We start from the raw sequence: 20,957 nt of genomic DNA, 5'->3' as shown, positions 1-20,957 counted from the left end.
TCTTTTTTGTTTTGTTATTTACTGTACTTTATGTGCTATGAAATATTGGCGTGCTCTTGAGCTTTTTTGTGGTTTTCAGTTCTGGTGCTTTGCAACTGTCAGATTAAAAATAATATTCAGACTTAAATCAAGAGCGTTTTGAGTTGCGGGTGAGTGTTCATTTTACGGGACTACTATCTAAAATTGATATTATTTTGCATGTTATTGTTCACAATAAATTGCTTATTACAAAATTCAAACTGGAATATAGGCAATTTGAGAGAAATTCCATCAATAAACGCACAAAACATGATTGACAATTGTCGCTGGGTCGGATGTGGAGCGCAGACGAGCGTTTGTTTTGCGCACGCGGGCATCGAGAATAGCGCGTTGGCGTGCTCTTGTTGTTGCGCATGCGCAGTTGCCGCCTGCTTCTTTCCCACACGGCGAATATTCGAACAGGGCCGACGACGTCGCCATTTTTCGGTAAACATTCATTTTCATTCGTCCGTTTGTTAGATGTCTGCTGCGTACTAACACATACCACACGCTGACACTCGCTCGCACGCACGCACGCACACACTCATTGATTGACTCAAGCGGCTCGTACGTTAGCGTGCAGCTGGCTAGTTAGCGCGGAGCTCGTCTTGGGGCTCGCAACGACTCGACAAGGGCACGCAACATCGCCGTCTCCATGGTGACGCTTAGATGTACGTTCCGTCGGTGCGTCGCTGATGAGATATGAGCGTCTCCATGGCAACGTCGGCCCCTTAAAACTTGTCGCTGTTCGAACGTGCGGCTATTACAGCCTACAAAAGCTCGGCAAGAACGCTGACGATTGGCCGAGGCGGACCACGTGACCGGACATCGCCAAGTTTTGGGAGGTAGTTTTTGATTTGATTTGATTTGATTTATAAATAATCAAATAATTCTTTGGGGAGGTAGATTATTTGTTTCGTTTTATAAACCGGTTCACAAGAATACAATCAGTCAGACTTGTGTTAGAAAAGTGAGACAAGAACGCGTCAAGCAAGTTCAATTTGCTTGGAATGAATTGGGTTGCTTTTGATGGCCTCTCACTTTTTCAATGACCTTTTTGGTAATTCGATCAAACTAAACGCGCACGACTCTGTGACCAGCGCAACGACATGCGCTGCCAGGGATTTTGGGCGCCAAGAAAGTAAACCGTACTAAAGTTTATAAAGCAATCCCCACAGTTCCTGTGAACCAAAAACAAAAGAGATGCTGACAAATGACGGCGTGGTCTTGTAGTGTTTTGTATTTGTTATTCTTTGTGTGTTGATGTGTATATGTCATCAGAGGATGGGCCCAAAAAGAAAGCAAACCGCCGAGCAAAGGCGCTTGGCGGCCCGATTGAGGATGCGCGTGATCAGAGCTCAACAATCCTTCGAGCGCGCCGCCAGTCAAACGCTTACGCGGGAACTAAACTATGCTGCTTGCGTGAGTCTACTCCACGCCACACACGCCTTCAGCTTGGACTTCACATACACAGTTGCACAGTTGCCCAGTTGCCCAGTTGCGCTTTGTTTTCGTGAACATTCACCCCAGCCGGCGGCATGAAGCCCCTCGTGTCACGTTGCCACCACAATTGTGCTCCAGCATCTTTTTAGCTCCGCACGCAGCCTCTGATGCACACGGCGAGTGCGGGCCAGGCGGCGCTGTTGAGCCAAGCTGCGCTTTTCTGCCGCTTCAGGACCCGGAGCGGTTGGCGGAGCGCCAACCCGACGGGCCGCCAGGAGGGCTGGCGACGAGCGCGCCGGCCATGGCGAGCTCCTGGCGGGACGAGGACGAGGAGTTGAAGGCGGGCGGGGCCAAGGTTCTCGGCAACCGGCCCAGGTTCTCCTTCTCCGAGATCAAGATGCTGCTGCAGGAAGTCCGCAGGAACAGATACATCCTCCTCAGTGAGTCCAGCGCCCCTTTGCTCGAAAGAATAGGGCAACCCCCGAGTGGGAGTCTCCTTTTGCCAAGCAAACGGCAGGACCGGAGTGAGGGCGCTCTCTAATGACATCGTTCCCAAAATAGCTAAGCGTGGGCGCGCTTTGTCCTTCAGGGAAGTTCAATCACGGCGTGCCGGCGGAGGCCAAGAAACAAAAGTGGGCCGAGATCACGGAGCAGATCAACGGTCTGGGACAGAACCACAGAGAGGTGAGTGGAGTGACGATGTCGTCGTACACCCATGAGATCATTTCAAGGACCTCCCGCCCGCTCACTCCTGGTCCCGACCGACGCGCTCAGGTGCGTCAAATCATGAAGAAGTGGGCCGACCTGAAATGTGACGGCAAGCGGCGCATGGCTCTCCTGCGAGCTCCCGACGGCTCGGCGGGGAGGAGGAAGAGGAAGTCTCTGGACTCGGTGGAGAAGATGGTCCACAGGATCCTGTTGATGAGTCCTACCGCAGGTGAGCTGTCGCCGAGCCGTCGCTGAGCCGAGCCGTCGCCGAGCCGTCGCCGAGCCGTCGCCGAGCGCCTTCTGCTCACGCAGACGTCGTCAGTGACGCCGAAGACCGAGACGAAGGCTCCGAGTCCAAGGCCCCGGACGCCGAGCGCTACTCCTACGCGGACGGCAACAGCGGATCGCTCTCACTTCCCGGAGGACTTTCCTTGGACTTCTCGCCTCTGTCGTCCCCCGACAAGGATCTGAGCGGTGAGCGCCGCTGCCTCGGAAGCGGGAAAGTCTTCCCCCCCGACGTCTCACCTTGCGTGCCTTTCCCTTTCCGCAGGGGACCCCTACCGCTCGTCGGACGACGACGGTAAGAGCCTTTGCCGGCCAATCGTTTGCTTGTTCTTTGGCCGACTCGCTGGCTTGCTCTTTTGCAGAACCTTCCATGGACTGCGAAGACAACGCCGCCTTCTCCGTCCATTCGTCTTTGGGTCCACCCAGGCTGGTCCACACGTACTCCCGACACGGCCGCAACGCCGTCAGCATCACCTCCAAAGACTGCGACGGCGACTCTCCTCCCGCTTCGCCGTTGCCACCCTCGAGCGCCGCCGTCACCTCCTCGTGCTCGCCCTCGCTCGGCCCTCTTGCCGGCGACGCGTCCCTGCCGGCGACCTTCTCCAACGCCCGCCCCGAGCCCTCTCCAGCAGAGGAGGAGCAGGCGCTGCCGTCGCCGCCGTCGGGCCCGCTGCCGCCGTCGGGCTTGGCGCAGCTGGCCTGCCACAGCGTGCAGCAGCAGCGTGCCAGTCGGCAGCTGCTGGCGTCGGTGTCGCGCTCGCTGGAGACGCTGGCGCAGTCGCTGCAGCTGCTGGTGGAGAGCCAACAGAAGTTTGTCAGCGAGTCGCTGGCGCTGCAGAGGGAGACGCTGGGCGTGCTCAAGACCTTCTCGGGCGCCGCGCTGGCCGTGCTGAGGGACGGCAGGGCGCAAGGCCCCGCCCTCAGGCTGGACAAGATGGACGACGGCGCTTTGGATCGCTCCACGTGAGCTACGGCGGCGAGTGGCCCGAGCCGGGTGGAAACCCAACAGAGGCCGTCTGATTGGCTGACGCAAAATCAAAGGCAGAGAGCTTTGCTGAAAAAAAAATTTCAGCGCAGTCCGTTCCAGCGGGGACGCCTTCCTTCCTTCCTTCCTTCCTTCCTTCCTTCCTTCCTTCCTTCCTTCCTTCCTTCCTTCCTTCCTTCCTTCCTTCCTTCCTTCCTTCCTTCCTTCCTTCCTTCCTTCCTTCCTTCCTTCCTTCCTTCCTTCCTTCCTTCCTTCCTTCCTTCCTTCCTTCCTTCCTTCCTTCCTTCCTTCCTTCCTTCCTTCCTTCCTTCCTTCCCTCCTTCCCTCCTTCCCTCCTTTCTTCCCTCCTTTCTTCCCTCCTTCCTTACCTCCTTCCTTACCTCCTTCCTTACCTCCTTCCTTCCCTCCTTCCTTCCTTACCTCCTTCCTTCCTTACCTCCTTTCTTCCCTCCTTCCCTACCTCCCTTCCTTCCTTCCAGACAAGATGAAACTGAAGCTTCTCGTCCAGGGGAAACAAATCCTCCGAAAAAGACTGGGATGCCGAGTGAGCTGCGCTCCACGGGTTCCTGGACTGCGGTCACCAAAGATACATTTTCCTCAAAGCCCAACGCAAACAAGGGACCCTATCCCTTATCTCGGTTAGCTGGCTGACGGGCGAACCGTCGCTCCCGTCATTTTTTAACTTTCCCTCGGGTGGGCCCATTCAGAACGCCTTCAATGGGCAACAATCCTGGCTGTCGGTCTTTTACTGCCCCCAGGTGGCCAAAAGCAGCATTTCAGTGAAGCGCTGGCACTCAAACGCTGCGGTTCCCATTATCCTCAAAATGATACGGTGGCGGGGGACATCTAAATGTCATACATTCATTTCAGAACGGGTGATTTGAGACAGAAGGAATTTGTGCTACAAGTGTGCGCACTGCGCAGGGAACGAATTCAACTCTTATCTCAAGGCAGCACAATGTCCTGGAACTTTAGTGGCCACGTTGCAAGATCGTCAAGACGAGGTCCTTCCAAATCGGGCTCCGTCGATGAGATGAGCGAAAGCTCGACGCTCACCGGGAACTCTCTAAACTTGGGCTGATGCACGTGAGCAGAAAGACGCAATTTGCCCCCACTGCACGCGCAGCCATCCTCCGTTTGCACTCGAGTATCATGTATGTGTCATTTTTATCCTGAAAGTGGGTGGACGCCCCGCCCGCTCGCCTTCCCGCCCCGTGCCGGTGACGGTCTTCCAACTCTGGAAACGAACATTGATCGCAGAAATTGACGAGTGAACTAATGTGCTTGAATGTGCGGCCGTCGTGACGGGTTTGTGGTTTGTTTTTTTGCGAGGCGCACGCGGTGACAATAAAGTGGAAACTCTTCGTCGAGTCGACGCAAAGCTTTTCTGGGCTCAAGTCCGGCCTTGCTTGCACGCGAGTGAGAACGTGATGAGCCGGGAGGTATTGCAAGGTGGAAAAGGCAACTCATAAGAGAGCGTAGTACGTTGGTCTCTTAATGTTGACTCCGGAAGCCAGCTCGAGGATTTGGGGGGCGCGGCGCGTCATTGACGTTCACTTCCTGATCCGGCTGTCAGCAAATTTGCAAACAGAACCAAGACTCAGTGTAAGCAAGCCTCTGCTGTGCCGTCCGGCTCGCTTGCGTTCTTCGCTCAAAAATCAACAAGACCAGGCGGTTCTCCTCAAACGGTTGGTTTCAGCCCCGTCCTAGACGCACAAATGTCAGCCTAGACCAGGGGTGGGCAAACTTTTTGACTCGCGGGCCGAACTAGGTTCTAAATTTGGACCGGAGGGCCGGACCAGGAGCAGATGGACGTAGGCGTTGTGTGAAGTCATATAAGCGACCTGTAAAGGTCATTGCATAAAAGATCTTGGCCTTTAGTAGGTAGTAAAGCATGGATATTCCAAACAAGTTTTTTGAAAACAAATGCATTTATTAACAGCATTAAAAAAATAATAATTCACTAAAAAACTGCTATCAGTGATTCTCATAAAATACGACACTGTTATTATGAATAACAGTCTCCATCACTTCAGTGCCTGCAGGTCAGATTAATGAAAGATGTTTATCTTGTGAGATCACATCAAACGGCAAACATTCTGACCAAATATATCATCTTGAAGAATCGGTGAAAGCATACATCCAAATAAAGTAATCAAAACAGCAACACGGTGAGGGGTATCTGAAAATCAGAGCAGAGTTTTAACTCGCAAACACCTGGTAACAGAGGTGAGGAAACGGGAAACACCTCCTTAAAGTAAGCCTTAAGAACTTTACAGGTTAAGATTAGTCGCAAATAGGGGGTGCATCAATGTCCTTGAGCATCCTGCATTGTTTGAAAATGAGAATGGTCGCTAGTTTCAATCCCTGCTATGTGTACAAATCATATTCAAAATGCATTTTTTTACAATAAACTTGAGAGCCTCCCGTTCATTTTCAGTGGGAACAGTGTTGTTGGTCTCCCTTTTTTGCTAGTGCGTCATAGTCTGGAGTAAAATTTGTTGTGGCAATTCTTAGGCGAGATCCGAGGTGTTGGTCCGTTTACCTTGATCTGTGACGGGTTGATGTTGATGTGGCTGAACGTCACGTCGCGTACGTCGAGCCAAATTGTCCACTCTTTTTTAACATTCGGCACTCACTTCTTTTTTTCGGGCCACTCATTTTAATGGAAGGATTCCAGGGGAAGGTTTGTGGGTGGCTTTAGCGCAAAACTGCATCTGAAAGCTCAGCGCGCGAATTATAAGAATGCTGTCGTCAAAGCCCACGCTCTAAATTCGGGACTGATACGAATAGAGCGAGAGTGCGCCAAGTCCGTACTACTGAGTACGTACACGCACTTGTGAGTGTGCACCGAGCTTTCTGACACGGCTTCCGGTAGTAAATGCGCAGGCGAGCGCTTCGCCATCTACTGGGGAAACGCAGTCATTGCAGGCAAAATGACAAAAAAAAAAAAGTTTAATAATACAATTTGTTCAGGGTTGGCGGGCCGGATTAAACGGTCCCGTGGGCCGGATGTGGCCCGCGGGCCGTAGTTTGCCCACCCCTGGCCTAGACAATGAACTTACCAGTTTGTCTATGTTCGTGTGGGGGGCGGCGGCGGCGGCGTTTCACCAGCCGGAGCGAACAAGCAAGCCGGCCAGCATATGTCGTCGCCGCCGGAGATCGTGTCGCTGTCTTGGGGTCGCATGACGGTGAAGGGGGCGGCGGCGCCCTACAAGGACTGCAAAGTTTGGCCCGGGGGCAGCCGCGCGTGGGACTGGCGCGAGACAGGTGTTGTGCTTGATTTGGTTCCCCCGTGAGATTTTGTTTCCCCTGCCGCGGGAGCGCGCACGCCTTATTTGGAAAGCGAAAAACCGATGTCGTACGGCGTCGTACGGCTTCAGCACTACGTTGTTTTCAATAAAAACATGAAGAACTCACGTTTGCGTCAGTCAATTTTAATTTTTATAAAGGATTATTCTCATTTGATGTCTTTAAATTCATCCGCGTTCTGTCATTGAAGCGGGGTGCGTTCAAAGACCAGTCGTACAGACGGAATACTCAATAATTCACCAAAAAGCAACAATATAATTACGTGAGCTCTTTGCATAAACCTCAATGCAAAGAAACTCCTCTTTTTGGGTACAGGCTACAAGGAGTATATATTACAAAGGAGACTTTAGTCTTAATTGTGATCATCATTCATCCATCCATCCATTTTATTTTATTACTCAGGTATTTTCAAAGCAAATTAATATTGTTGCATTTATTAATTTGCTTTAACATGACAGCGCAATATAATTAAAAGCTGACACGATAGCAATGTCAAACGTGTTCATTTAAGAAAAAGCCACACACGTTTTGTGATCAAATCTTTCATAACGAGAAGGATTTGAGTGAATTGATTTGGATGAATAATTGAGAAGAAAGTTCAGTTCTGAAGGCTCCTTTTGTCCCAAGCAAAGTGACAGATGGTGGGGAGGGGGGATAAAAATTGTAACAAGAACTCTATAAAAAATGTCAAGTCGTGAGGATATGTTTACCCCCCCCCCCCCTTTTTCTTTATTTTGAGAACGGTGAGTGCTGGACTCCAGCAGTTTTTCTTCTGTCTTCCTGGGGGTCCTTTCAGGTTATGTGGAAAATTTGAACAGGTTCCTTCATTCCTAGGCCAAATTACAGGGGGGGAACAAATCCTCACAGCTGCCCTGTGAGAATATGTTCCCCCCCCTTATTTTGAGAACGGTGAGTGCTGGACTCCAGCAATTTTTTTTCTGCCTTCCTGGGGGTCCTTTCAGGTTATGTGGAAAATTTGAACAGGTTCCTTCATTCCTAGGCCAAATTACAGGGGGGGAACAAATCCTCACAGCTGCCCTGTGAGAATATGTTCCCCCCCCTTATTTTGAGAACGGTGAGTGCTGGACTCCAGCAATTTTTTTTCTGCCTTCCTGGGGGTCCTTTCAGGTTATGTGGAAAATTTGAACAGGTTCCTTCATTCCTAGGCCAAATTACAGGGGGGGAACAAATCCTCACAGCTGCCCTGTGAGAATATGTTCCCCCCCTTTATTTTGAGAACGGTGAGTGCTGGATTCCAGCAATTTTTTTTCTGCCTTCCTGGGGGTCCTTTCAGGTTATGTGGAAAATTTGAACAGGTTCCTTCATTCCTAGGCCAAATTACAGGGGGGGGAACAAATCCTCACAGCTGCCCTGTGAGAATATGTTCCCCCCCCTTATTTTGAGAACGGTGAGTGCTGGACTCCAGCAGTTTTTTTTCTGTCTTCCTGGGGGTCCTTTCAGGTTGTGTGGAAAATTTGAACAGGTTCTCTCATTCCTATGCCAAATTACAGGGGGGGAACAAATCCTCACAGCTGCCCCGTGAGAATATGTTCCCCCCCCTTATTTTGAGAACGGTGAGTGCTGGACTCCAGCAAATTTTTTTCTGCCTTCCTGGGGGTCCTTTCAGGTTATGTGGAAAATTTGAACAGGTTCCTTCATTCCTAGGCCAAATTACAGGGGGGGAACAAATCCTCACAGCTGCCCTGTGAGAATATGTTCCCCCCCCCTTATTTTGAGAACGGTGAGTGCTGGACTCCAGCAGTTTTTTTTCTGTCTTCCTGGGGGTCTGTTCAGGTTGTGTGCCAAATTTGAACAGGTTCCCTCATTCCTAGGCCAAATTACAGGGGGGGAACAAATCCTCACAGCTGCCCTGTGAGAATATGTTCCCCCCCCTTATTTTGAGAACGGTGAGTGCTGGACTCCAGCCGTTTTTTTCTGATGATTTGTGCAGTGATACCATTATTACTGCACTTTATCAATTTTTTTGGCCTTATTTTGGTCAAACAACTTTGTTTCTTAATCACATAACATACATCAAAAATTATAACTTTGAACTTTATTAAGAAAAAAAAAAAGGTTTTTTTTTAAATAATAAAATAAAATGGAAAAAATACAAATTTTAATTAAAAAAAAGCAAAATGGTCTTCAAGCAAGCTTCAAATATTTAGCATTTAATTTCTGTACATGCTGTACACAAAAAAGAGCCTTCGGTTGGAGGCTCCCCGACACATACAAGATGGAACCACCTGCAACACTCGTCACACTGAATCTGGTAAACAAAGAAAAAAGCAAGATCATACAATGCAGCACATTTACAATAATTTACAACGAATGTGTAATTCAATATATTTCTTAATCATCACATGCATTAGTTAACAAGACCTGACATAATTACCCATCTGTTGTCTGTGTCATGTGTAGCTTCCCCACAAACACAGCACAAGTTGGAGTCCAGCACTCACGGTTCTCAAAATAAGGGGGGGGGTTCATATTCTCACGGGGCAGCTGTGAGGATTTGTTCCCCCCCTGTAATTTGGCCTAGGAATGAAGGAACCTGTTCAAATTTTCCACATAACCTGAAAGGACCCCCAGGAAGGCAGAAAAAAATTTGCTGGAGTCCAGCACTCACCGTTCTCAAAATAAGGGGGGGGGAACATATTCTCACAGGGCAGCTGTGAGGATTTGTTCCCCCCCTGTAATTTGGCCTAGGAATGAAGGAACCTGTTCAAATTTTCCACATAACCTGAAAGGACCCCCAGGAAGACAGAAAAAAAACTGCTGGAGTCCAGCACTCACCGTTCTCAAAATAAGGGGGGGGAACATATTCTCACAGGGCAGCTGTGAGGATTTGTTCCCCCCCTGTAATTTGGCCTAGGAATGAAGGAACCTGTTCAAATTTTCCACATAACCTGAAAGGACCCCCAGGAAGACAGAAAAAAAACTGCTGGAGTCCAGCACTCACCGTTCTCAAAATAAGGGGGGGGAACATATTCTCACAGGGCAGCTGTGAGGATTTGTTCCCCCCCTGTAATTTGGCCTAGGAATGAAGGAACCTGTTCAAATTTTCCACATAACCTGAAAGGACCCCCAGGAAGGCAGAAAAAAATTTGCTGGAGTCCAGCACTCACCGTTCTCAAAATAAGGGGGGGGAACATATTCTCACGGGGCAGCTGTGAGGATTTGTTCCCCCCCTGTAATTTGGCATAGGAATGAGAGAACCTGTTCAAATTTTCCACATAACCTGAAAGGACCCCCAGGAAGGCAGAAAAAAATTTGCTGGAGTCCAGCACTCACCGTTCTCAAAATAAGGGGGGGGAACATATTCTCACAGGGCAGCTGTGAGGATTTGTTCCCCCCCTGTAATTTGGCCTAGGAATGAAGGAACCTGTTCAAATTTTCCACATAACCTGAAAGGACCCCCAGGAAGGCAGAAAAAAAATTGCTGGAGTCCAGCACTCACCGTTCTCAAAATAAGGGGGGGGAACATATTCTCACAGGGCAGCTGTGAGGATTTGTTCCCCCCCTGTAATTTGGCCTAGGAATGAAGGAACCTGTTCAAATTTTCCACATAACCTGAAAGGACCCCCAGGAAGACAGAAGAAAAACTGCTGGAGTCCAGCACTCACCGTTCTCAAAATAAAAAAAAAGGGGGGGGGGGGTAAACATATACTCACGACTTGACATTTTTTATAGAGTTCTTGTTACAATTTTTATCCCCCCTCCCCACCATCTGTCACTTTGCTTGGGACAAAAGGAGCCTTCAGAACTGAACTTTCTTCTCAATTATTCATCCAAATCAATTCACTCAAATCATTCTCGTTATGAAAGATTTGATCACAAAACGTGTGTGGCTTTTTCTTAAATGAACACGTTTGACATTGCTATCGTGTCAGCTTTTAATTATATTGCGCTGTCATGTTAAAGCAAATTAATAAATGCAACAATATTAATTTGCTTTGAAAATACCTGAGTAATAAAATAAAATGGATGGATGGATGAATGATGATCACAATTAAGACTAAAGTCTCCTTTGTAAACCCAAAAAGAGGAGTTTCTTTGCATCGAGGTTTATGCAAAGAGCTCACATAATTATATTGTTGCTTTTTGGTGAATGAATGAGTATTCCGTCTGTACGACTGGTCTTTGAACGCACCCCGCTTCAATGGCAAAACGCGGATGAATTTAAAGACATCAAATGAGAATAATCCCTTATAAAAATTAAAATTGACTGACGCAAACGTGAGTTCTTCATGTTTTTTATTGAAAACAACGTAGTGCTGACGCCGTACGACGCCGTACGACATCGGTTTTTGCTTTCCAAAAAGGCGTGCGCGCTCCCGCGGCAGGGGGAACAAAATCTCACGGGGGAACCAAATCAAGCACAACACCGGCACCGAGGTGGGCAGCTCGGCTTACGCGCGCGCCTCCGCGCCGCTCCTCGCGCTTTTCGTGACGTCACCTGATTTGGCCTCTCTCTCTCCTCACCATGCAGCACCGTCCCGGCGTCCAAGTGGCCGACTTGCAGGAGGTGCTGGACAACGGAGTGGACCTGCTGCTCATCGGTCGAGGCATGGACATGGCCCTGCAGGTGGGTGACGTGAGCACACAGTAATAACCGCGGCCACAGAGCGTCCAGCGATCTCTTTGGAGCCAAAGTCTCACCGAAATCCCACTGACAGTAGGTTTCCATATCAGGGTTTCGAACCTGGCTGAGGTTTCAAAGTTGGCTAAGCTTTGATACTAGGCTAAGGTTTCAAAAATGTAAGGGTTTTAATATTCGGGTTGGGTTTCAAAGTAGGATTTTCATTGTTCAAACGTATTTGCAAAACTTTATCGTGCCATCAAAATGTGTTTTCTTTGTTGTTGTTGTTGTTCTGTTTCAGTCACCTTCAGCATGTTGGCTTGCTTTCAGGAATGTTCTCCAAACACAAAATGAAGCAATAAGTGCGAGCACCATGCAGGTATTCCTTCTTGTTGCTGCTTTCCCCTTTGTAGGTTCCAGCGTCCACGGTGGACCAGGTGACTGCGACGGGCGTCCAAGTGCGGGTCCTGCAGACGGAGGCGGCGGTGGCCGAGTTCAACCGCATGGCCAGAGGCGGAGCTAATGTCGGCGGAGTCTTCCACTCCACCTGCTGAGAAAATGTTGCAAATCAAACGACACGAGTCAGTCAGTCCGGGCTTTAAGTCAGCCCCGGACCATGGCTCAGCCCCGGACCATGGCTCAGCCCCGGACCATGGCTCAGCCCCGGACCATGGCTCAGCCCCGGACCATGGCTCAGCCCCGGACCATGGCTCAGCCCCGGACCATGGCTCAGCCCCGGACCATGAGTCAGCCCCGGACCATGAGTCAGCCCCCGGGTATTCTGTCACCACGTGTCGCAAATCATTGAAATGAATGCACATTGAATTGCATTCGTCCATTCTCGAAACTAATATCATGCCTCAATAAAAACATTGTGCAAGCGCATCATTCAATAGAATAGAAGCAAAGCTACGATGGGCACGTCATGATTGCATGCTGCAGTCCACTTGTGTGTGTGTGTGTGTGTGTGTGTGTGCGCGCGCTCCTTCTGCTGTTTCAATCGTGCCCGCCGGGGGGCACTAACTGGCGACACAAACATTACAAATGGCAACACGTCAACAACACGTGGTACACCAGCGCGGACCAGCTTGGCGCCTCCCAACGTGGCTGGCAGCAGCCTTGAGGCCAAACGGGAAGTCCCAGCTGCTGCTTCCATCCCCATGCTGGAGTTCAAGGCGACCACGTGGACATTGGTGCTCGCCTGCATCCATCCGGTCAGCCAACCTGACAATGGCGTAGCTTATTTCAAAAAAGCAAAGGAAGACCGCATTGTTCACTCTTGGCTTCCACTCACAGTGTGACTCTGGATGAGTCATTGGCCCGTCGACGGCAATTTGCTCCAGCAAATTTGCTTTCACCAATGCTAAACAGAAGTGTTTGCATGAAATAGACGTCCTGCAAATATTTGGTTTATTTTCAGCCATCACGCAGCACTCGAAAAACATGGCTGACTTAAAAACTTGGCTCACTCGTAGGCAACAGTGTATTTTGTTTTCACGCACGCACGCACGCACGCATGCGCGTGGTAGAGTAAACCACATCCACCCCACCGCCACCACACTGCACGGTGCCCTGCTCGGCCTAACTGATGGCAGCTGTGTTCGTTAACCCGTCAATGCTCACATATTGCCACACGCTAACCGCACGCGCGCACACACACACACACGTTGAGCACGTTTACTGCTGAGATGATCCATGTGAGGACATCGTCTATGTCGTTAAAGCCGCACTTATCAACGTAGCCGCACACACAAACACACTTCCCTTTTTTGCTCCCATGCAGAGTTATTTGAAAGCTTGCCTGACACGTTTCCAGCACAAGGAGGTCAAAAGCAGCATTTCCAATTGTGGAAGAAGAAGCCGTTTTGCCGGCCGTTTCACTGCTAGCTAGGTCAAACGTGCAAAGCCACGCAGACGGACACGTCACGTGAGAGAAGTCAGACTGCTGCGCTTCTCCAGATGCATGCGAGGCCACATATGGGCCATCCGGAGGACAATGGACCTCTTGTCCGGCCGGCGGGGGTGCAGCATAGTGACGAGGGAAGGAGGGGCTGCCACGACAAGGATGAGGATGTCATTGATGGCCAACCGGTCCACTGTCCGTACATAGGGTGCGTCGTGCTGCCACCGCACCGCGCAGAAATGTTCCGGTGCCGCCCTGATCGCTTTTCAAATCTTAAATTGAGCAACATTTAAGGGACTCGACAGCCACTCGTGGAGTCCCTCGGGGTTCCGTACTCCGACCTCACACCAACATCGGCGCGCGCACTGCGTAGGAGCGATAACCCATGTCGGTTGGCTTTTGTGGTTTCAAATCCAACTGGCCAACGGAAACAAACAAGTTGAGGCTGGAGAGGTTGTCGAACAAGTTGACAAGGTGACACGTTTTGCCCCCCGCCCCCCCCCCCCCACCCACACACACACACACACACACACACAGACAAACACGCAGGCAAAAATAGACGCTCACACAAACACACTGGCCTTGCCTCACTCTCAACAAAAGAGTAAATTGACCCAAGTTGATTGCAAGGATGTCTTGTGTTTTTGATGGTCTGCAACTTGCACTTCCAGCTGCACATTTCAAGGCTTGAAAAAACAAGTACACCCACCCACCCACCCACCCACCGCCCGACGAGATGGAAGAAAGGAAAAAAACGGCAACGGCAAGGTTGGCCGTTTTGAGTCCAGGGGGGGTGGGGGGGGGGGGGGCTCCCCCAGCTATTTAAAGAGATTCCAGCAGATGGTGGAGGAACTTTGTTGTCAGACGCGCGCTTGCCACCAGCCGCAGCAGGAGCCACACCGGCAGCGGCGGCGTCTTCTCCGACATGCCGTCCCATTCGCTGGCGCCCTTTGCGGAAGTGGAGCGCCACTCGTGCAAGGTGAGTCCGACGCCACGGCAACAAAGTAGTTTTGTTCCAAAAAGGTTTTTGTCGGTGGTGGAAAGTTGCAAATTCCACACTAATTATTTGTTAACTGTCTTTCAATGTTGTTCAATTTGGTCATTTTTAAGAGGGAAAAAATTGCCATGTGCCATGTCAAATCTTTGGAGGGAGGTAGGGTCAGGCTGAACGCTGCGCTCGCTGCAAATGAATGACTAAGTTGCTAGCGCCGAATGTGTTTTCCAAAGGCCTCACGCCGTCTTGTTCTTTCTCGGCCGTCAGAACTTCACCAGCCCGGCGGCGACCCCGCGGCCTCCGGTCGGCGGCTTCCTGCGCCACCATTCCCTCTGCCCCGCCACGCTGCGCAACTTTGACGATTCCTCGCCTCGGGGGCCGCAGTGGCGGCGGGACGGCCGTCTCCCTCGCTCGCCGCTCACCCGCCTTCCCTTCAGGGCGGACCGCTCGGTCAGCGTGACGGAGGGCGAGGTCCTTCCGGACGAAGAGGCGCCTCCGTCCGCCCGGCCCCTGCCCGGGCTTTGGCACAGCGAGCTGAATCAGGGCCTAGCCTCGCCCCGCCTCCCCCCGCGCTACAAGACGGAACTGTGCCGCACTTTCGAGGAGAGCGGCACGTGCAAGTACGACGCCAAGTGCCAGTTTGCGCACGGGGTGGACGAGCTGCGAGGGCTGAGCCGCCACCCCAAGTACAAGACGGAGCCGTGCCGCACCTTCCACACAGTGGGCTTCTGCCCTTACGGCGCCCGCTGCCACTTTGTCCACGGCGCCGAGGAGCTGGCCAAGCCCGGCCTGCTCCACAGCCTCAGCTTTGCCGGGTCGCCCCGTCCGCGCTCTCCCCGCCTGTCCCGGGCCTGGTCCGCGTCGCCCTCGGGTTGTCCGCGGCTCCTGTGGCCCCTTTTCCCGGAGCCGGGGCTCCTGCGCCCTTGCCCCTACCCGTTGTCCGCCGCCACCGAGCCGGCCCAAGAAGATGCTCTTGTTTTTTTTGCCCTCGGCGAGTGCGACGACACCGACTCTGTTCTCGGTTTCCTCCCCGCCGGCGAGAGCGACCCGGCGGCCGACTCGGCTCACGGTTTCCTTGCCGCTATCGCGCATCCTGCTGCGCCTGCCGCCAAACGCTCGCCCTGCCGCCTGGCCGCTCCCCAGGCCTCCTCCTCCCTCGGGCCCCTCGGCCCCCCCGGCCTGCGGCGCTGCTCCTCGGCCGGCTCGCTCTCAGAGGAAGGCTACGCTTCGTCCTGCTCTCTGAGCCCGGCTTCCAGCGGCGGCGAGTCGCCGGGCGGCGATGCCCGGCGCCTGCCCATCTTCAGCCGCCTGTCGGTTGCGGACGAGTAGACGGGGCTCCGACTTTCTCGTCCGTCGCCCGTTTAGCGTGACTGGCCCGATCCGTAGCCCCGTGTGAATTGTTTCACCTTCGGGTGCTTTTTAAAAATGCGATTGTCTTTTTCTGACTGCCGATAGGTGAGCGCACACACCCTGGCTTTTGGCGGCCCAATGTGAAAAGTTGCTTTTGCGCGCCATGAAGCGACACAACCTATGCTGATCTTATTTTGTACTTTTCTCCTAAATGAAGTCCTATTTATTTCTTTTGTTTATTTCTTGTGTTGCGGTTCGGTGCTGGTTGCCCTGACCAAGACACGCACACGCACACACACACGTACACGTACACGTTGATAGACTTCCATGCATCTTTGCAAAGTGACATGAAGTGAAAATGCCTTTCATGTGTTCCAATCTCACAAAACAACACCGTTTCCGTTGAATAAAGTCAAATAGTAAAACAGCAGAAACGCATGACGCCCAGTTTTCTTTGTAGTGGTTGAGTGTTGGCATTTCATTGAATGTGCGTGATAATCAAAGAAAACAACTTGGACAGACTCCCGCAGCCCTGGCTACTTACCATTCACAGTGTGTGCGCGTGGGGCTGGGAGGGGGTCCAGAAAAAGGCCGAGGGCCCATCCCTATGACCCCAGACCTCCGTCCCTCCCCCGTCCCCCCCCTTTTGCCTGGCCGCTTTCTCTTTTCAAGCTAACATCTGTATGCTAATGTTGGCAATGAATGGAGGGAGCCTGAGAAAGTGGGGGACGGGTAGCCTCTAGGTGGGGGTGCAAGTGTGTGCGCTGCTCGTGCAAACGTCAATTCCAACGTAAAAATCGCAGTCCGGAGAGAGAGAGAGAGAGAGAGAGAGAGAGAGAGAGAGAGAGAGAGAGAGAGAGAGAGAGAGAGAGAGAGAGACTACGTGCAGACATTTGGAACAAACGGTGTTGGCTCGACAAAGCCATCGTTCAACTTGAAAGTATTCATACTTGGTTTTTTTTTGTATGACTTGATCTTAAAAAAGGGTGGTGGTTACCATGACGACGCCCTTTGTTCCTGAACGCCGCGCTCGCTCTTGCTCTCGCGCCCCCCCTCGCGTTCACGACAAACTTTGTCTTGGCTACTTCCTGTTTACTGGCTCGCGAGCTTGTCAATGACCCATACGTCCCGAACACAGACGGGCAGTATCGAAACAAACAAAGCGGACAGGAACAGAACGACGACGATGACGACGTCGACGACGTGCCTGACCGACAAGTCAAGTCAAGTCAAGTCAAGTTTATTTGTATAGCCCTAAATCACAAGCAGTCTCAAAGGGCTTCACATAGACAGAAATTGACAATTATTCTCAAAGCATCCCCTGATCTTAAGCTCCCAAAAGGGCAAGGAAAAACTTAAAAACCCCTAGCAGGGGGAAAATGAGAAACCTTGAGAAGGGACCACAGATGGAAGGATCCCCCTTTCAGGATCACCAGGTTGAAATGGACAAGAGAGGACCGAACCAGACGGCACGGCACGGCACCGCTGCATGTGTGAGCCGGCGGCTTGAGCGCGCGCAAGCTGAGGAAAGCTGCCGAGGACAGGACGCACTCCCCGGGAGTGAGTGCACCATGCTAACGTTGCTAGTTAGCGAGCTGTCAGTCCGATTGAAGCCTCCGAGTCGAATTCCGGTTCTAGTTCCGCCCTCAGGTTCTGTTGTCAAGTGGACTCGAGTAGTGCGTCTGGATTTGACTTTGAATGTGGAGTCTGAACTTATTGGAGTTTAGAACTCTTGGCAGAGCGAATGATGTTAATTGTCATCTTGGTTTGGGACTTTTTGCTCCCCTTGACCTTGCTCTTAGTTTGCTGACTTTGTTGTGCCATGTCTGCGCCCACCTCCTCACCCGCCTCGCTGTGCTGCTGCCGTAAGTCTCCATCCACTGGCTCGGGCCACTGCGCGGGCGAGCCCACATCCTCGCCTAGGCGCCGCCCCCCCGCAGACGTGGCATCTGCTGCCAACTTTGCGGACTTCTGTCTGCGTCACTTCCACTTGGACCTGCGTGTCAACTTTGCGCTGAAGGAGATGAGCGGATGGCTGGTTCTGGACCTGCTGCCCCTGGTCGCCGGAGTTCGGACCCTGGTGCTGGACGCGCACCCGTCCCTGACGGTCCACGCCGTCGACTGCAAGACGAGCGGCGGCCGAGAGCCCGCCAGCCTCGCCTTCCGCCTGGAGCCCTTTGCGGACTTTGGCTCCGCCCTCAAAATCGACCTACCTGAACTTGTTATGGTTGGAGTGCACATGCAGATCACCATCAGGTACGCGGCCACAGACGGACCTGCGGTGAGAACACGCGTCAAACACACGCACACGTGCGCATGTGCACACGCACTCATGAGCGCACAGACACGTTCTCACACACACACACACACACACACACGGGGGGGGGGCACGAACGCAGTACCGTGTGTGTTCCAGATGTGGTGGTTGGACGCTGAGCTGACGTGCGGTCAAGATCGTCCTCTGGTGTTCACTCAAGGGCATTCTGTGTCCAATCGTTCTTTCTTCCCGTGCTTCGACTCTCCGGCCGTCAAGAGCACGTACACGGCGGCCATTCGTGTGAGTAACCCCCGACCTGATCTGTGCGTGCAAAAAATAGGAGACGGAATAACAAGGAACCAATGATTTCGATCAAGAGCGCTGTTAAGTTAGCAACGCGACCCACTTGGACCACTACTTCCAGTGTGCTGAGCCAATACTGAAGGTCCCCAAGCAATTTTGCCGCAGAGGCAGCCGCACACCACGCCGACGGGTCGTATGAGAGGCGGGCGTATTTCTCCGATTGAAATGATGCTTGCCGATGAGCTGGTTGTCCAAAATGTGGCCGCCCCTGATCAAGGCCCACTGACCCGAACCCATTCACCTCAGCGACTTGTGCCCACGCGCGCCTCAGGTCCCGGACGATGTGACGGTTTTGATGAGCGCGTCCCGCAGTTGCTACTCCAAAGCGGAACGCGTCTTCCGCTTCTCCATGGACGAGCCGGTGCCCGCCTACCTGGTGGCGCTGGTGGCCGGGAACCTCCGACACGCCGACCTGGGCCCCAGGTAGCCGGACGGCCCAGCCGTCCTTCCTCGGCTCCTGGCTCGTCCTCACCGTCGCGCCGTCCCTCCAGGAGTCGCGTGTGGGCCGAGCCCTGTCTGCTGCCATGCGCCGTCCAGAAGCTAGGGGGCAGCGTGGAGCGCTGGCTGAGCGCCGCCGAGGGACTCTTTGGACGCTACCTGTGGGGGAGGTCAGTGGTGCGGCGGTGCGATTGGCGGCCAGGCGCACGGGCTCCCGAAAATGTGGGCGGGCATGCGTGCGGCCGGGCAGATGCGACCTGGTGTTCCTGCCGCCGTCCTTCCCCATGGTGGCCATGGAGAACCCCTGCCTGACCTTCATCGTGGCATCCATCCTGGAGAGCGGCGAGTTGCTCCTGATCGACGTGGTCCACGAGATCGCTCACGCCTGGTTCGGCAACGCCGTCACCAACGCCAGCTGGGAGGAGATGTGGCTCAGCGAAGGCCTGGCCACCTACGCGCAGCGCCGGATCACCGCCCAGGCCTACGGTAGGCGCCGCCGGAACTGGCCAAGGCTTGGAGTCCAGCCTTCAGCCCTCGCTCTGTTCTCCTCAGGCGCCGCCTTCACCTGTCTGGAAAGTGCCGTGCGATTGGACGCCCTGCGCCGACAGCTGAGCCTGGTCGGCGACGGCAGCCCCGTCACTCGGCTGCAAGTCCAACTGGAGCCCGGTAGGCCTCGCCGTTTGACTCAACTTGCCGAGTCGCCGTGCCTTTGCTCTTTGGCACTCTTTTGCGCGCTGCCTGCGTGGCTGCCTGCCTGCGTGGCTGCCTGCCTGCGTGGCTGCCTGCCTGCGTGGCTGCCTGCCTGCGTGGCTGCCTGCCTGCCAATAGATTGGCTCCAACTCCACGTCCTCAAAAGCGTCTTTGTTTTTGTCAAGGCAGGCGTGAATCCCAGCACCTTGATCAATCTTTTCACCTACGAGAAAGGTTTCTGCTTCGTGTCCTACTTGTCGTCGCTGTGCGGGGACGTCGGACGCTTTGACGGATTCCTGCGGGTCGGTGCACGCACACAGACGCGGGCGTCTGCGGCCACGCGCACGCTCACCCGAGGCCTTCCTGCCAACAGGACTACATCAGCGAGTTCAAGTTCCAGAGCGTGGTGGCTCGGGATTTCCTGGACTTGTTCCTGGCGACCTTTCCCCAAGCAGCGCAGACGGAAGGTACTTTTGGGTGGGGGGGGCAAAAAAAACAAAACAATGAGACCCCTCAGTCCCACCCTCCGCTTTCCGTCAGGTGTGGATTTCCAGCTCTGGCTGACGGGCTGCGGGGCGCCCCCGTACCAGCCGGACCTGTCGGCGGGGGCCGCCCTGATCCAACCGGCGCGGGACCTGTGCCGCGCGTGGACCGAGGGGCGCGGCGCCGACACCGGGGGGTCGGCCGCTGCCGTCTCGGACCTGGCGGGCTGGAGCACCTTCCAGGTGGTTCTGTTTCTGGACTGCATGCTGGACCACGCGCCACTGCCGCACGGTACGCCACGGCAGGTGACGCGAGGCTATGCACGCCCTTTGTGTGTGAAGTGATTATGCACACATGTAGGGGCAGACTTTGTGGCGCTCCGTGGCTGCAAATCCCAAAAAGTGGTAGCGAGGCCCCGCCCAGCTCTTTGGCGTCCGTCCTCTGAGACATGTTGGGAAAATCTGGTGCCTTTGTTTGTTTGTTTGTTTGTTTTAGAGGTGATGTGGCAAATGCGTGAGCGTTACGCGTCGCTGTTGGATGGCCTGAATGCCGAGGTTCAAGTGCGCTGGCTGCAGCTGGCGGTCAGGAGTCTTTTCTACGCCGACCTCCCCAGACTGGCCGCCTTCCTCCAAAAACACGTCAGTCCGCCGACAAGGCCGCCGCTCTGTGGAGCTTCAGCGGCGCTGACTCGCCGTCATTTGCGTGTGTGCCCCCCGCAGACGTCCCGCATGTACACGGTGCCGCTCTACGAGGACCTGTCGGCGGGCCCCATGCGCGCCGTGGCCGCCGACATGTTGCGACGCACTCGGCAGCGCCTTCACCCCAACTTGCGAGGGACGCTGCAGCAAATCATCGCGCGGGGGCAACAGGAGCAGCACGCGCATTTTGCGCCAGCCCCGCAGTCGCCCGCCGCCTCCTTGCCGGATATCAATGTGTCGGCGTGAGGGAGGCGGAGGGGCGCCGCCTGCCCCCCCGCCCGAGGCACGAACAAGATCCGACGGCCCCGTTTTGCTGTGCTCCGTCGTGTTCCCGCCTCCGAGACTTCCTCAAGCGAGCGTCCCCCTTCTGAAAGGCCACTTTGGTTTGTTGCAATAAAAAAAAAAAACCACACACACAAAAGACATCCATGGCCTTTCAATCTCAATC

General features: G+C 53.5%; 4 protein-coding genes and 1 long non-coding RNA gene across 10 annotated transcripts; 4 read left to right on the top strand and 1 right to left on the bottom strand.

Moving 5' to 3' along the window:
- Positions 1-381: 381 nt before the first annotated feature.
- Positions 382-4,809, top strand: LOC133155596 (serine/arginine repetitive matrix protein 2-like). 3 transcript variants are annotated; one of them, XM_061281039.1, is made up of 8 exons: positions 386-465; positions 1,300-1,440; positions 1,694-1,901; positions 2,051-2,145; positions 2,236-2,398; positions 2,482-2,643; positions 2,720-2,749; positions 2,817-4,809. In XM_061281039.1, the coding sequence occupies exons 2-8, from the start codon at positions 1,303-1,305 to the stop codon at positions 3,419-3,421; spliced, it is 1,401 nt and encodes a 466-aa protein (XP_061137023.1). In that variant the 5' UTR covers positions 386-465; positions 1,300-1,302; the 3' UTR covers positions 3,422-4,809. The 3 variants fall into 3 exon arrangements, with proteins under 3 accessions (XP_061137024.1, XP_061137023.1, XP_061137022.1); XM_061281038.1 differs by lacking the exon at positions 386-465 and adding an exon at positions 490-863; XM_061281040.1 differs by lacking the exon at positions 1,300-1,440 and having other exon boundaries at positions 382-465.
- Positions 4,810-10,991: 6,182 nt separating this feature from the next.
- On the bottom strand, positions 10,992-12,733 carry LOC133155598 (uncharacterized). The gene is made up of 2 exons (XR_009714701.1): positions 12,628-12,733; positions 10,992-12,557 (listed from the first exon to the last, which is right to left on the bottom strand). It is a non-coding gene; the product is annotated as an uncharacterized LOC133155598 (long non-coding RNA).
- Positions 11,180-12,218, top strand: aamdc (adipogenesis associated, Mth938 domain containing). The gene is made up of 2 exons (XM_061281041.1): positions 11,180-11,339; positions 11,747-12,218. The coding sequence occupies exons 1-2, from the start codon at positions 11,238-11,240 to the stop codon at positions 11,885-11,887; spliced, it is 243 nt and encodes an 80-aa protein (XP_061137025.1). The 5' UTR covers positions 11,180-11,237; the 3' UTR covers positions 11,888-12,218.
- A 1,322-nt stretch (positions 12,734-14,055) lies between the features above and the next one.
- LOC133155575 (mRNA decay activator protein ZFP36L1-like) lies at positions 14,056-16,014 on the top strand. The gene is made up of 2 exons (XM_061281007.1): positions 14,056-14,215; positions 14,498-16,014. Exons 1-2 carry the CDS (start codon positions 14,162-14,164, stop codon positions 15,557-15,559), a joined length of 1,116 nt encoding a protein of 371 aa, XP_061136991.1. The 5' UTR covers positions 14,056-14,161; the 3' UTR covers positions 15,560-16,014.
- A 625-nt stretch (positions 16,015-16,639) lies between these two features.
- Positions 16,640-20,930, top strand: rnpepl1 (arginyl aminopeptidase like 1). Of its 4 annotated transcripts, none has more exons than XM_061281056.1 (11): positions 16,640-16,803; positions 17,036-18,137; positions 18,472-18,623; positions 18,692-18,808; positions 18,889-19,124; positions 19,191-19,304; positions 19,518-19,630; positions 19,702-19,795; positions 19,869-20,102; positions 20,307-20,449; positions 20,531-20,930. In XM_061281056.1, the coding sequence occupies exons 2-11, from the start codon at positions 17,403-17,405 to the stop codon at positions 20,753-20,755; spliced, it is 2,163 nt and encodes a 720-aa protein (XP_061137040.1). In that variant the 5' UTR covers positions 16,640-16,803; positions 17,036-17,402; the 3' UTR covers positions 20,756-20,930. The 4 variants fall into 4 exon arrangements, with proteins under 4 accessions (XP_061137040.1, XP_061137042.1, XP_061137041.1 ...); XM_061281057.1 differs by lacking the exon at positions 16,640-16,803 and having other exon boundaries at positions 16,823-17,861; positions 17,997-18,137; XM_061281054.1 differs by lacking the exon at positions 16,640-16,803 and having other exon boundaries at positions 16,824-18,137.
- Positions 20,931-20,957: the final 27 nt, after the last annotated feature.

This window comes from Syngnathus typhle, linkage group LG6 (genome assembly GCF_033458585.1).
Source record: "Syngnathus typhle isolate RoL2023-S1 ecotype Sweden linkage group LG6, RoL_Styp_1.0, whole genome shotgun sequence".
Classification (NCBI taxonomy): domain Eukaryota; kingdom Metazoa; phylum Chordata; class Actinopteri; order Syngnathiformes; family Syngnathidae; genus Syngnathus; species Syngnathus typhle.
This window is presented reverse-complemented; position numbering and strand designations above follow the sequence as displayed.